At 41.0% G+C, this 14,845-nt stretch overlaps 1 protein-coding gene across 4 annotated transcripts in view; it reads left to right on the top strand.

Moving 5' to 3' along the window:
* The window catches only part of IL1RL2 (interleukin 1 receptor like 2), a 51,603-nt gene that overhangs the window by 8,628 nt on the left and 28,130 nt on the right, over positions 1-14,845 (top strand). For all 4 annotated transcript variants that reach the window (XM_023211502.1, XM_023211504.1, XM_023211505.1 and 1 more), the window contains one exon: positions 5,814-5,973. In XM_023211502.1, the coding sequence (XP_023067270.1) occupies positions 5,814-5,973 (160 nt within the window). The remainder of the gene's footprint in view (positions 1-5,813; positions 5,974-14,845) is intronic.

The raw sequence follows: 14,845 nt of genomic DNA, 5'->3' as shown, positions 1-14,845 counted from the left end.
GTTCAAGCAATTCTCCTGCCTCAGCCTCCAGAGTAATTGGGATTACAGGCACACACCACCACGCCTGGCTAATTTTTGGTATTTTTACCAGAGACGGGGTTTCACCATGTTGGCCAGGCTGGTCTCGAACTCCTGACCTCAGATGATCCACTTGTCTCAGCCTCCCAAAGTGCTGGGATTACAGGTGTAAGCCACCGCACTGAGTCCTTATCCTTGTTAATTAATATGGCATTAGATAAGTCTTGTAAGTTTTGTGTAAGTCCTCTGCTTTTCCTTTTTCTGAAATGTTGCCTTGGCTATTCTAACTTCTGTTTCTGCAGCACTTGGAGAGGGCCTCTGAGCTGTGACTAGCAATCCTAAGTGAGTATCAGAGTTGATCCTCTAGACCTTTTAAAAATCCAGATATTCAGTCTCACCCTCTACTAACTGAAGCAGGTCACCCATGGGTGGGGCTTAGACGCCTTTATTTTAAAAACAACCCCTGGGCTTGCAAAAGTAGGCAAAAGCTGGGGGCCAGCAGTGTAAGCAGGAGAGGTCACCTGATACTATACCACCTGCTCAGTTTTGGTGACCCAGGTGTGGCTGTTTTTGCCACTACCACGTACTCAGACCTGGAATCACTCTTTGGGCCTCAATGTTGTCATCTGTAAAACTAGAGGGTTGGAATCCATTCTTCAAGTATTTGGAGTCTGTGATCTTCTCGGTGCTGTGCCAAGGGATGTCATATGTCTTCAAAGAAGTTACAGTTTATCAGAGGAAACAGACACGTAAACTAAGAATTTTATTACAGCATGAGGTGAACATACAGAAAGCGAAATCAGACCAGACCCTGGGAATGTCTGTAGCTATGCTTCCCGGAAAAGGTGACTTTGAACTGTGCTTGAAGAGTGACCACAGTTAGCCTGGTGGGTACGGCAAGGAAGGTCAGTAATTAGAGGGAAGCAGCAGGTGCAAAGGTGTTGGGTGAGAAAGAGAATGGTGTTTGGGGACCCTGGTTAGAGTTTAGGGCACATGTAGAAAGATGGTGCTAGAAAATAAACACTGTTTATGCCAACCTAAAGCATTTCAACAGTGAATCCTACCATCCGGAGAATGGCATGAGCAAATTCGCATTTGAGAAAAGTCCTTCCGTAGGGGCTGTAGTGAAATCCATTGGAAGGCCTTGAGAATGGTGGCATGCTGATCATTTGGACTATCCTAGAAATCAAGTTAAGAAGTGTGGTTCATTTCAGAAAGTTATAAAGTAGAACTGATAAAATGAGGGAAAAGGAGGAGGAGAGGAAGTGGGGGAACTCATGTCTGAGGGCTCCTAATTTTTATCATTGTAAGGATATGTTATGGGGAAAATTTGAAAGAGTAATGTAGGTAAATAGATGGAGATGCAAAGAATTGCTAAGGTGAAGACTACGAATTTGTAGTGGTACCAAGACGCCTGTTTATGTGATTATCTCCTATAGTGCTCTGCTCTCTGGTTGGAGGTATGTAGGAGAGGGATGAAGGGATCCATCAGAATGGGGGCTTTGCAGGTGAAGATGCTGGAAGGACGGAGGGCTACAGAGTTGAGATACTGGAAGTGAAGTGATTGAAGTGATGGACACATGAATCCAGGATGGACAGGAAAGGAAATGATACCTGAAAGAGCTTGGAAATTAGATGAAAATAGAGAGGTCAGGTGGGCTAATTCCAGTTAAGGTGGAAAAGTGAGTTGAATGGATAGAAAGTTCAGGTGGAAAAGTGTGATGCCCATAGTGAGTAGACACTCACCATCCATGGCGAGCCTTTTTATCCTGTAGAGGCCATAAAGCGAAAAAGACACAGGAACAAAATGACCAAACCACCTTGCATTTTGCTGAGTCACCTACTGCAAAGGCTCTGGATGGAATTCCATGTCTCCAGCTGGCTTTGCTGAAAGGTGAAGGTGAGGATGGTGGATCTTCCTGCTTTTTCTACTGGAACGCACAGCCCTGGAGACACGGAAATTTCTCCAGCAGTATTGAAGTGTCCAGTCTCCAGATCTGTGGGAGCTGAGTATTCCGCCTTATTTGTTGGGGTGGCTCTTCCTGATGTGGCTTTACTTGACACACTGGAGTTGTGTAAGTGGCAACTCCTGGTCTCTGAATTGCAGGTGGTGTATTTTAGAGTCACTTCCCCACTTTCCAGGTTGTGGTAGAAGTAGCAGCTCTCAGGGCAAGCCAGTTCGGCAGTGTGGTTCTGGCCTCGATGCCACTTCCTGAGTACTTTCACAGATTTTGCAAAGCACCTAGTATCTTGTCTTGAACCCTTTTCTGCATAAAATAAAGAGTGATTTTTGTTTGCTAAATCCAGACAGAGAGATATAGCCTCATGGCCCTGTTTCAAAGAGTAAATGACCTAATCTATCCACAAAGCATTTAGTTCAGCATGAGTACGTAATAAGTACCTAATACATAAATATTAGAGATTATCATTATTTAGTTACAATAAAGGAATGAATGAACTGGAACAGGGAATCAGTCAGAAAGTAATATATTTAATTTTAAGAACTTGGAGACAGGGGTTCTGGATAATGGCAAATCCCTATGATAATCCTGGCTTTTGTCTGGGAGAATTGAAAACTGAGAGAAGTCCCCAGGATGTCTTTGAAATTGAAGAGCTGACAGAGGACAAGGTTAGGGTATTAAGACATCTGTCTACACCTGGAAAAGTGGTAATGTCTCCAGTTTTGTTTTCATTTCAATCCCAAATTACTCCTCAGCACAGTGGTTTGGGGCCCCCATCACTGTACTCAATCTGAACTTGCTAAAGTTACTTCGGCCTCTCCAGTTGCTAAACCGACATTCATTTTCAACCTGGTTGTGGCATTCAACATTGCTGGGCACTCCCATCAGCTGGAAACTCCTTTCTCATTTTCTTCTAAGACTTACTCATTATTTGTCTCTATCTTTTTTTATCATTATTTTTATTTTTTCTGGTGCTTCCTTTGTAATCATCACTGAGTTTTTTTCCTCTATAGTTGGGTCTTAGGATTTGAGGTTCCCCATAGTTTCAGCCGTGGTCATCTTCTATGATCGCTTTTGCTTACGTTCAAGTGGATGATTTATAGAACCATCCATTTCACTCTATATTCTCCGTATGGCTCCCAGTTCTCTTCCACTTGGATCTTTCTTCCACCCTCTGGATTCCTTTGTCCAACCGTCTAATATACATTCTCCTTAGACCATCCCATCCCCACCACTCACGCCATGCACCATGTTTAGAGCTATTTTTTAATCTTACCCCAAATAGAACAATTTTCTCCATTTCTTTGCATTCTTTCTTCTTCCTAGTAACACCTTTGCATACCCAAGCTAGGACTGTAGAAGTCCTGCTCCCTCTGTGTATCCCAAATTTGTCACTACATTCAGTGGACTGGAACTGCTTAAAATCATTGTTTTTTGTCTTTCACTTGCTATCCTTACTTCCCTGCTTTAGTTTAGGTTCCATTTGGCCTCAGTTTATGGAAATAAAATCTAAAAGATCTTTAGCATTGCATTATTTTAATCCTTTAAACTACACAGCAACTAAAGGATGTTTCTCAAAAGAAAATCTGATTGTCTTATTCTCTTGCTCAGAAGGCTTCTGATGCTCATCTCCTTTTCATGGTTTTCTGTGACAGGGCTCCTGACTACCTCACCAGTTTTATCTCCATCGCTCTTCTGTACTCATTGCATCTTAGTAAGAATTCTCAGGTTATTTTGTGTTTCTGAAATATTGTATGTCCTGGGTCAGGAGTTTTCTTCACGATGCCTGGAATGTATAAGGCATTCAAAAGTGGACGCTATTGTTCTTAATATTTTAATTTTAAATCTTGTTAGTGAGACATTACCCTAAAGATTTTAAATTTAAATCCAAGCTTGTTGAGAGTTTAACCTTTGAAATAATGCTCCAGTGGATCAGAACAGAGGCAGTTCAAGTTATAGCAAAGCAACAGAATGGCCTTCAACTGCGAGGCTGAACTTTAAGGTGATTAAAATATGTATATCTTGAAAGAAAGAATGAATCCTTCAGAAAGACGACTGCTCAACCGTGAAAGCACAGAAAGGGAGGCCCAGAGACTATACCTAGCCAGAGACTATCCAGGGAAGACTGTCCAGGGAAGAGGTTTATGTGGTACAAGGACTAGACTTTGTGCTTCGTTTGGGCTGAGTGCAGTGGTTTACGCCTGTAGTGCTAGCACTTTGGGAAGCTGAGGTGGGCAGACTCCTTGAGCCCAGGTGTTTGAGACCAGCCTGGGCTTCATGGTGAAACCTTGTCTGTGCTAAAATAACAAAAAATTAGGGTGTGGTGATGCATACCTATAGTCTCAGCTATTCAGAAGACTGGAGTGGGAGGATCCCCTGAGCTCAGGAAGTGGGCGACAGAGCTAAGACTCTGTCTCACAAAAAAAAAAAAAAAAAAAAAAAAAAAAAGTGCTTGTCTGTATCCTGAAGAAGGAGACACCACAGTATCAGAGTCTGATGCCTTTATATATCTAACTCTGATTAGTAACTCCCATTTTATTTGATAAGCAGTTGTCAGATTATGAGTTGGTTTCCCATGTCAGGTATTTATAGGGAAATAATGTAAGCCTTCTAGGAAGTAGCATTTCACATTATAAATAAACCAGTGCTTGTTTGGCATTAATTATTTACTGCATCCTGCTGGGCGGCTCTATTCATGCTGTTCCAGGGGTGGAGAATGAACTCTGACTCTGAACCGTGCCTAAGTGAGGAGAGAGCTTAACGCTTAGGCAGGTAAATATTTATTTAATTAGGGGTTTCCATATTGGTTGTATCTTTTAGATTGTGTGCTTCCTGAGGAGAGGGATTGCATGTTAGTCCTGCATGGCCAGGCCTGTCATGGTGCAAGAAAACTGCAGGAACTCCAATGTTTGAATGAACAAATGGACCACTTAGCTAAGCAGTCACTCTGTGGAGTGCAGCTTCTTGAAGGACAGGGAACAGGTTTGGGAGAATTCAGAAGTGGGCCCAAGGTATAAAAGAAGTGGTAATTAGCATGAGAATGTGAGCCTAGGACAGGACAGAGGAACGGTGAGGCTTGCCCTCTGGATGGTTGCTGGGAGAGAAAGCATTCCTGAGACTCACTGGTCTTCTGGTTGGTTGGGTGTAAGGTTGTTGCCTTGTCCATGGAGGAGACGGGGGGAGCGGGAGAAGTGATGTGACATCTGCCCTCCATAAACCTGGCCAGCTTCCTTTGCTCACTGTTCAGACCTTCAAATTGGATGTTGGTGAAGAATTATTTTGGATTTCTATAAAGTCCAATGTTTGATAAGTGCAGAAAGTGTAATTGGGCCTGCAGTGGGAGCAGTCATTATGAACCCGGGTTTCCAGTCTTGGCAGAGGGACTTGGCCATTAAGTGGGAGTCCACTGGCAGACATGGGCCCCTGAAGGTGGAGGACGTTCCTGCCTGTTCATGTCCTCCTGTGAAAAACTGACCCAGGCTCAGTTTTCCTCCATGAAATCTTCCTTCCAACTCACATAGGCCACTCGCCTCTCAACTCCTGCTAGACTTAATGTTTGTATCATTCACTTCAGCCTGTAAAATATCCTTTGTCAAATCTGTGTATATCTATATACACATACACGCATATATATACACACAGACTGGGCAAGGAATTCTGCTGTGTCTTTCTGTCTATCTATCATCAATCTGTCATCTACCTATTTTTCTGTTTACCTAGCTAGCTAGCTAGCTCTCTGTTGTCTTTCAGTTAGTTTGTAAATTACCTAAATTCTAGGGATCACACAGGTTTCTAAGTATTCATTGAATTGAATTTTGTTTTTATTTGTATTAGGACTGTAACGAGATTACAGGGGAGCGGTTCACCATTTTGGAAACCAGGCTTTTGGTGAGCAATGTCTCAGCAGAGGACAGAGGGAACTACGCATGTCAAGTCATACTGACACACTCAGGGAAGCAGTACGAAGTTTTAAATGGCATCACTGTGAACATCAGTAAGTATGCTCATGTATGTCTGTCGCCTTGTCTCCTTTTGGCTTTGTGGGAACTGGCTTCTGGCTTTGGGCTTTGGGATTTGAGCAGGAGTGATTCTAGGTCTTGGTTTCCCTGAAGGCTAGCAGGCTCTCAGACCTGCCGCTCTTAGAATCAGAAGGTGGGAAGAGTGAGGCAGAAGGGCATGAGCAGCTTAGTTCCCTCTTCTGAACAACAGAACACTCAAAACTCTTGGTTGATTTGTGAAAATTAAATGAGATCATACACATAGACGAGCTGCTGGGGTGCCTGATGAAACACAAGTATCTAGAAAATGGTAGATGTGATGAACATGACTCTCATTCACCTCAGCCTTCATTGTTGTGAATATTCCTGCAGGCCTTCCAGCTGAGGCCTCCCCTGCCTCAAGTGCTTCAGAGCTCAGAGTTCTGGACATGGTCCTGGGTTATCCTGCTGCTCATGGGACCTGTGTTCTCATCCCAGGGCAGCCAGCTCTCTTGAACATATGCCTGGAGGTTTGAAAGTAGAACCTTAGAGGAAGAAGAAACCCTAAAAGTAATTTAACTCAAGCCACTAATTTAATTTAATTTTTTTAGTTTTCAATTTTTGTGGGTACATAATAGGTGTATATATTTATGTGTTTATAATATATACACATAATAGGTGTATATATAATATGTGTATATATTACATAATAAAAGATGTATTATATATAATAATGATGTATTACATATTATACACAATAGGTGTATATATTACATAATATGTGTATATTTATATTTATAATCCTTGAGCATAGAATATTTTTTCATTTTTTTGGTGTCCTCTTCAATTTCTTTCATCAGTGTTTTATAGTTTTCATTATAGAGATCTTTCACTTCTTTGGTTAATTCCCAGGTATTTAATTTTGGTTAATTCCTATGCATTTTAATATTTTTGAAATGATCATATGGTTTTATGTGTGGCTATTGTAAATGGGATTACTTGTAAAATTTCTTTTCACATTGTTCACTGTTGGCATATAGAAATGCTACTGATTTTTGTATGGTGATTTTGTACCCAGCAACTTCACTGAATTTATTACTTCTAATAGTTTTCTTGTGTAGTCTTCAGGTTTTCCCAAATATAAGATCATATAATTTGCCAACAATGATAATTTGAATTCTTCTTTCCTAATTTGGATGCTGTTTATATCTTTCTCTTGTCTGATTTCTCTAGCTAGGACTTCCAGTACTATGTTGAATAACAGTGGTGACAGTGGGCATCCTCGTTGTGCTCCGGAACTTAGAGGAAAGGCTTTCAGTTTTTCCCCATTCAGTATGATACTAGCTGTGAGTCTGTCACATACGGCTTTTATTACATTAAGGCATGTTCTTTCTAATTCCAGTTCTTTGAGGGTTTTTATCATGAAGGCCTGCTGAATTTTATCAAATGCTTTTTCAGCATCAATTGCAATGATCATATGGTTTTTATCCTTTATTTTGTTGATATGATGTATTACATTGATTGATTTACAAATGTCAAACCATCCTTGCATCCCAGGGATAAATCTCATTAGCTCATGATGAATGATCTTTCCAATGTATTGTTGAATTCTGTTTGCTGGTACTTTGTTGAGGATTTTTGCATCAATATTCATCAGAGATACTTGCCTATAGTTTTCTCTCTCTCTCTCTCTTTCTTTTTTTTTTTGATGTGTCTTTGTCTGGTTTTGGTATCAGGGTAATAACTGGCCTCATAGAATGAATTTGGAAATATCTCCTCCTCCTCTATTGTTTTGAACAGTTTGAGTAGGATTGGTATTAGTTCTTCTTTAAATGTTTGGTAGAATTTGGTGGTGAAGCCATCGAGTCCCAGATTTTCCTTTAATAAAGAGACTTCTTTCTCTTTAATAAAGAGACTTTATTAAAATTTTTATATTGTTACTTGTTATTGGTCTGTTTAGGTTTTGGATTTCTTCCCGATTCAATCTTGATAGGTTGTATTTGTCTAGGGATTTGTCCATTTCTTCTAGATTTTCCAATTCATTGGCATATAGTTGCTCATAGTAGCCATTAATAATCTTTTGGATTTCTGCAATAACAGTTGTCACGTCTCCTTATTCATTCCTGATTTTATTTATTTGTATCTCTTCTCTTTTTCTCTTAGTCTGGCTAAAGGTTTGTCAATTTTGTTTCCCTTTTCAGAGAACCAACTTTTTTTTCATTGATCTTCTGTGTTTTTTTCGTTTTGATTTATTTCTTCTACTGATTTTAGACCTGGTTTGCTCTTGCTTTTCTAGTTCTTTAAGATATACCATTAGATTGTTTATTTGAAGTATTTCCTCTTTTTTTGATGTAGGCACTTGTAGCTATAAACTTTTCTCTGAGTACTGCTTTTGCTGTATCCCATATGTTTTAGTATGTCATGTTTCCATTATTTGTTTCAAGAAATTATTCAATTTCCTTCTTAATTTCTTCATTGACCCACTGATCATTCAGAAGCATACGATTTAATTTCCATATGTTTGTATAGTTTCCAAAATTCCTCTTGTTATTAATTTCTAGTTTTATTCCATTGTGGTCAGAGAAGATGCTTGATATTTTTCCAATTTTTTCAGTGTCTTAAGACTTGTTTTGTGACCTAACATATAGTCTGTCCTTGAGAATGATCCATGTGCTAAGGAAAAGAATATGTATTCTACAGCCATTGGATGAAATGTTCTGTAAATGGATCCATTAGATCCATTTGGTCTGTAGTGCAGATTAAGTCCGATGTTTCTTTGTTGATTTTCTGTCCAGAAGATCTGTCCAATGCTGAAAGTGGGATATTGAAGTCTCCAGCTGTTATTGTATTAGAGCCTCTCTTTCTTTAGCTCCAATAATATTTGTTTTTATATCTGGGTGATTCAGTGTTGGGTGTTGACCTTTTTATCATTACATAGTGACCTTCTTTGTCTTTTTTAATAGTTTTTGTCTTGAAATCTATTTTCTCTAAGTATAACTACTCCTGCTCTTTTTTTGTTTTCGATTGGCATGGAATATCTTTTTCCATCCCTTTATTTTCGATCTATGTGTGTCTTTATTGGTGAAGTGTGGAAACAATCAATGGGTCTTGTTTTTTCATTCATTCAGCCATTCTATGTCTCTTTATTGGAGTGTTTAGTCCATTTACACTTAATGTTATGATTGATAAGTAAGAAGTTACTCCTCTTGTCATTTTGCTATTTGTTTTCTGCTTGTTTTGTGATCTTCTCTTCCTCCTTTCTTTTCTTCCTGTCTTCTTTTAGTGAAGGTGATTTTGTCTGATGATATGATTTGGTTTCTTGCTTTTTATTTTTTTATGTCTCTATTGTATGTTTTCTGGTTTGAGGTTTCCACGAGGCTTGAAAATACTATTTTATAACCCATTATTTTAACCTGATAACAACTTAATATTGTTTGCATAAACAAAAAAGCAAAAAGAAAACTAATAAAAGTTCTACACTTGAACTTTATTCCCCTGCTTTTTAACTTCTTGTTGCTTCTATTTATATCTTATTGTACTGACTACACCTTGAAAAGTTGTTGTAGTTATTATTTTTGATTGGTTCATTATTCAGTCTTTCTAGGATAAGAACAGTTTCACACCACAGTTACAGTGTTAAAATATTCTGTGTTTTTCTGTGTACTTATTATAACCAGTGAGTTTTGTACCTTCAGATGATTACTTATTGCTCATTAATGTCCTTTTCTTTCTGATTGGAGTACTCCCTTTAACATTTCTTGTAGGACAGGTCAGCAAATGAAATCCTTCAGCTTTTGTTTGTCTGGGAAAGTCTATTTCTTCTTCATGTTTGAAGGTTATTTTTGTGGATATACTATTCTAGGGTAAACATTTTTATAATGTGTCATGCCACTCCCTCCTGGTGTATAAGGTGCCACTGAAAAGTCTGCTACTAGATGTGTTAGAGCTCTATTGTATATTATTTGTTCCTTTTCTCTTGCTGCTTTTAAGAACCCTTTCTTTGTCCTTGACCTTTGGGGGTATGATTATTAAATGCCTCGAGGTAATCTCCTTTGGATTAAATCTGCTGGGTGTTCTATAACCTTCTTGTATTTGGGGACTGATATATTTCGCTAGGTTTGGGAAGTTCTCTGTTATCCCTTAGAATAAACTTTCTACTCTTTTCTGTTTCCCTACCTCCTCTTTAAGGCCAATAACTCTTAGATTTGCCCTTTTGAGGCTATTTTCTAGATTCTGTATGCATGCTTCATTGTTTTTTATTCTTTTTTCTTTTGTCTCCTTTGACTGTTTATTTTCAGATAGCCTGTCTTCCAGCCTGCTAATTCTTTCTTCTGCCTGATACATTCTGCTATTAAAGGACTCTGATGCATTCTTCAATATGCCAATTGCATTTTTTTCATTTCCAGAATTTTTGCTTGATTAAAAAAACATTATTTCAATCTCCTTGTTAAATTTATCTGATAGAATTCTGAATTCCTTTTCTGTGTTATCTTGAATTTCTTTGCATTTCCTCAACACAGCTATTTTGAATTCTCTGACTAAAAGATCACATGTCTCTGTTTCTCCAGGATTGGCCCCTGATGCCTTATTTAATTCATTTGAGGAGGTCATGTTTTCCTGGATGGTGTTGATGCTAGTAGATGTTCTTCAGTGTCTGGGCATTGAAAAGTTAGGTATTTACTGTAGTCTTCACTGCCTGGGCTTATTTGTACTTGTCCTTCTTGGGAAGGCCTTCAAAAGGATTTGAGTGTTTTGATCTAAGCTGTATCTGCTTTAGGGGGCACCCTAAGCCCAGTAATGCTGTCGTCCTTACAGACTTGTAGAGGTACCACCTTGATGATCTTGGACAATATCTGGGATAATTCTCTGGATATCAGGCAGAGACTTGTTCTCTTCCCTTACTTTCTCCCAAACAGAGTCTGTCTGTCTGTTCTGAGCCACCTAAAGCTGAGGGTGGAGTGACATAGGCACCCCTGTGGCCATGACCACTATGACTGCTGGGTCATACCTGAAGCCAGCACAGCACTGGGTCTTGCCCAAGGCCTGCTTTACCCACTCCCTGGCTACTGCTTATGTTTGCTTTAGGCCCTGGTGCTCTACAGTTAGCTGGTGGCAAAGCCAGCCGAGCCTGTGTCCCTTCCATCAGGGCTGATTGCCATTGGTGAGGTCTCTCAGGCCCTGGGAGGATCCAGAGGTGCCGTCTAGGAGTCCGGGATTAGAGTAAACCTTAGAAGTCTATCAAGTGTTTTTTTTGTGCTGCAGCTGAGCTGGCAGTCAAACCACAAGACGTAGTTCTTCCCACTCTTCCCTCCCCTTTCCAAAGGCAGAGGAGCCTCACCATCCACAGCCACCGCCACAGCCGGCCACAAGGAGTCCTGCCAGACTACCGCAGATGTTCTCTTAAGGTCCAACAGCTCTTAAGTCAGCTTGTGGCCAATGCTGCCTTCCTGGGACTCACTCTTCAGGGCGTTGGGCTCCCTTTTGGCCCAGAGCATGTGCAGAAGTGCCAGCCAAGATTCAAGTCCTAGAATCGGGGACCTCAAGAGCCTGTTTCATGATCTGCCTTCCCCTGTGGCTATGCTAGTACCTAAAGTGCAAGACAGACTTTTCCCTCTGCTTTTCTCAAGCAAAAGGAGTTTTGCCCTATAACCACTGCGGCTGGTCATGTGCTGAGTCTCACCTGAAGCCAGCAAGTTTCAGACGCTCACCCAAGGCATTCACCGTAGTACCTGGATAATTGCTACTGATTACTCATGGCACAGGGGCTCTTCAGTGAGCAGGTGATGAGTGCTGCAAGGACTGAATCCTTTCCTTCAAGGCAGCAGGTCCCCTTCTGGCCCATGGTATGTCTGTAAATGTTGTCTGGGAGGCCTGGAACAGGGGCCTCATGACTCTGATCATTGTCCTCTTGCTGTGGCTGAGCTGGTATCCAAGATGCAAGATGAAGTCCTCTCTACTCTTCCCTCTACTGTCCTTTAGCAGAAGGAAAGCATCTCTTTTAGAGCTATAAGCTGTGCAGTCTGGGGTGGTAAAGAGGGGTGATGCCCACACTCCCTTGGCTGTCCTAGATGGAAATACTGAGGTATATTGCATGCCCCACTCCAGTACACGGTCTCTGGGCAGCACTAGGACTCACCTAAGAGTTGCAGTCCAGACTGCCTCTCAAGTTTACTTAGAGACCCAGAGCACTTTAGCCTTTGGTGGTAAGATTTATGGGAAGTCAAGTTCTGATCACTGGGATCGGCAGTTCTCTTCTGTCTAGGGCTAGTTTAAATGCTCCCTCCATGGGCCGGTGGCAGCTGAGTTTGGTCCGGTTTTCTGTTCTGTTCTAACAAGACAGCACTGAGTTCATGCCTCACAATTGCTGTGTTCTTTCTTCCCCAGCAACCAGAGACACTCTCAGTACCATGCCGCCACGGTGGGGGGTTGGCGAGGGTGGCATTGGCGATTGAGGACTGTTTTTTCTATCTCATTAGTGTCCTTTTCTGTGATACAGAGTTAAAACCAGATACTATGAGTGATTTTTGGTTCTTATGAAGGTGTTTCTTCTGTGTAGATAGTTGTTAACTTGGTGTCCTTGTAGGGGAGACAATTGGCGGATTCTTCCATTCTGCCATCTTGCTCCACATTCTATCTGCAAGCTGTACATTTTACAGAGTTGCAGGAGAGAAGCAACTTACCGAAGGTCACAAAGCTGGTTATTGTCAGAAACAGAGCCAGAGCACTGGCATTCAGTGCCCAGGCCAGCATTGGTTTTTCCAAACACATTGGACAAGGAGTTCCTGCTGTAGTGGCTTTTGCTCTTTCTTTAGTAGAAAGTTGTTTTCTATATTTACTCATCTAGATGAGAAGAACCAAAGGCTGGATACTTCTTTGATATAGACCTTCCTATTTGTCACTAGTTTCCATCACACTTCAGAGTACTGGGGGAGACGGAGCTATTTCTGGATGCTGTGGATCCCTCGGGGGATCTGTTCAGCACAGATGGGAGCCAGCATGGTTGGGTGCTGCCTTTGCAGGACAGGGCTCTTTATTCTGTACAGTCCAATGACTCCCTGCATTCTAGCTGTTCTTCTAGAGAGCCTGTTCTAGCCCTTCCATGTTCTTTGCTGCAACTGCTCCTTTAATTTAAATATTTTTGGGTGGTTTTCAATTTTAATTGTTCTTGCTAAAAGCACAGTAATTAAGCAAATTAATTGTACAAGGTTTTTTTTTGTTTTGTTTTGTTTTGTTTTGTTTTTTTAATTTTAATGCTCTTGGGTTTTCTACTGACCATTATCTCTCTGAAAGAAAGCAACTTCCTCATCTTGTTCAAAGTGGAATCCCTGGCACTGAGCCCAGTGCCTGGCCTAGATTAAGCACAGATCTATTTATTAAGCGAATGATTGACTTCTATAACGCATTAACTTTACATTGGTAACTGAGGGGAAATTTTGAAAGGTAAAATTGCTCAGGTAAAATGAAGAATCCCTTAAGAAGTAACTGGGTTCAGTAGTCACTACTTCATGTTCAATAAATATTTATTTATGATCTGTTATATGCTAGTATTATGGTAGGTCCTGATAATTCAAAAATGAAAAGCATTGTTTCTTCTACTATGAAACTATCAGCCCGGTGGTGGTGAATCTAGGGGTTAAATGGATCATTTTAACATCATGTGCTAAGGCTAGAGTCACAGACAGTGTTTGTGGAGCAGGAAAAGATTAAGAAGGGTCCATGGGTGGCAAGCAAATGGTCTAGGAAGGATTCTAAGAGGAAAGGAGTTCTCAGCTGAGTTTTGAAGAATGAATAGGATTCACAAAAGTAAAGGAGGGCGAGGAGGGGGTCTCTAGGCAGAAAGAACAGAGGGAACAGTATAGGACAAAGCATGGAAGTATTAAGCATTATGTTTATGTTGGATCTAAAATGACTTTCATTAGAGCCTATGTGAATATGGGGTGGGGAGGGTGGGCGCTGAGGCCATGGAGTTAAACAGGGGCAAGGTCCAGGTGGCTGCATATGCATAGGCTTTACCACACAGCCATTGAAGGGCCCTGGGACAGTGCAAATGCAGAGTCATTGGGCTGCATTTGTGATGGGAGATGTCAGTTTTGAGATGGTTTGAAGCCAGAGTTGACGAGGGCCTTGCAGCTTGGAGACCACTTAGGAGGCTGATAAAATATCCAAAAGAGTGCTGATAGTCTCAACTTGGGAAGAGGCCATGGGAGAGCTCTTCTTCAAGCAATCATTTAAGGACTCTTTGCTGAGTACTGAACAAAGCTATGTTCTGTGCCAGGCAGAGAGAACATCGTGGTGAAGAAAACAGCCACCACCACTGCTCTGATGAAGCTTGAAGGCTGAGAGGAAGGAAGGCAGAGATTAATCAGATAATTCACCAATAAGATGTGTAATTATAGGGAAGATGAAAGCAATGAAGGAAAGGAAAAACCTGAGATTAAACAGACCAGGGCCTGGTGAGAAGGCAGTGGCTCAGGGAAAGCTTTCTGGTAATAGTGATGCTGATGGTCAGGAAGCATTATGTGGATAACAGAGTTGGGAGATTTTTTCTAGACTGAGGAAGTAGCAAATGTGAAGACCCTAGCACAACAGGGAACTCGGAATATCTGAGGAGTGGAAAGCAGGGCTAGAGTGATCCTGAATGAGAGAAATTATGGTAGGTGATGAGGCTGGGTAAGTAGTCAGGAGCCAAGATCATGTAGGAACCAGCAATTCAGAGTAAGTAGCATGAATTTTATTCTAAGAACAATGACAAGCAGCCAGACAGATTGAAAGCAGGAGAGTAGCATGGGTTGATTTTCACTTCTGAAACAGCAGACTGGCTGCTGTGCATAGAATGATCTATTCCAGGGTGGATCAGAAGTGCAGGTGTAGAAGTTCAGGTAAGGCATG

Source organism: Piliocolobus tephrosceles, chromosome 15 (genome assembly GCF_002776525.5).
Source record: "Piliocolobus tephrosceles isolate RC106 chromosome 15, ASM277652v3, whole genome shotgun sequence".
NCBI classification, from domain to species: Eukaryota; Metazoa; Chordata; class Mammalia; order Primates; family Cercopithecidae; genus Piliocolobus; species Piliocolobus tephrosceles.
Note: the sequence above shows the minus strand (reverse complement) of the source record. Positions and strands in the feature narration are given on the sequence as shown.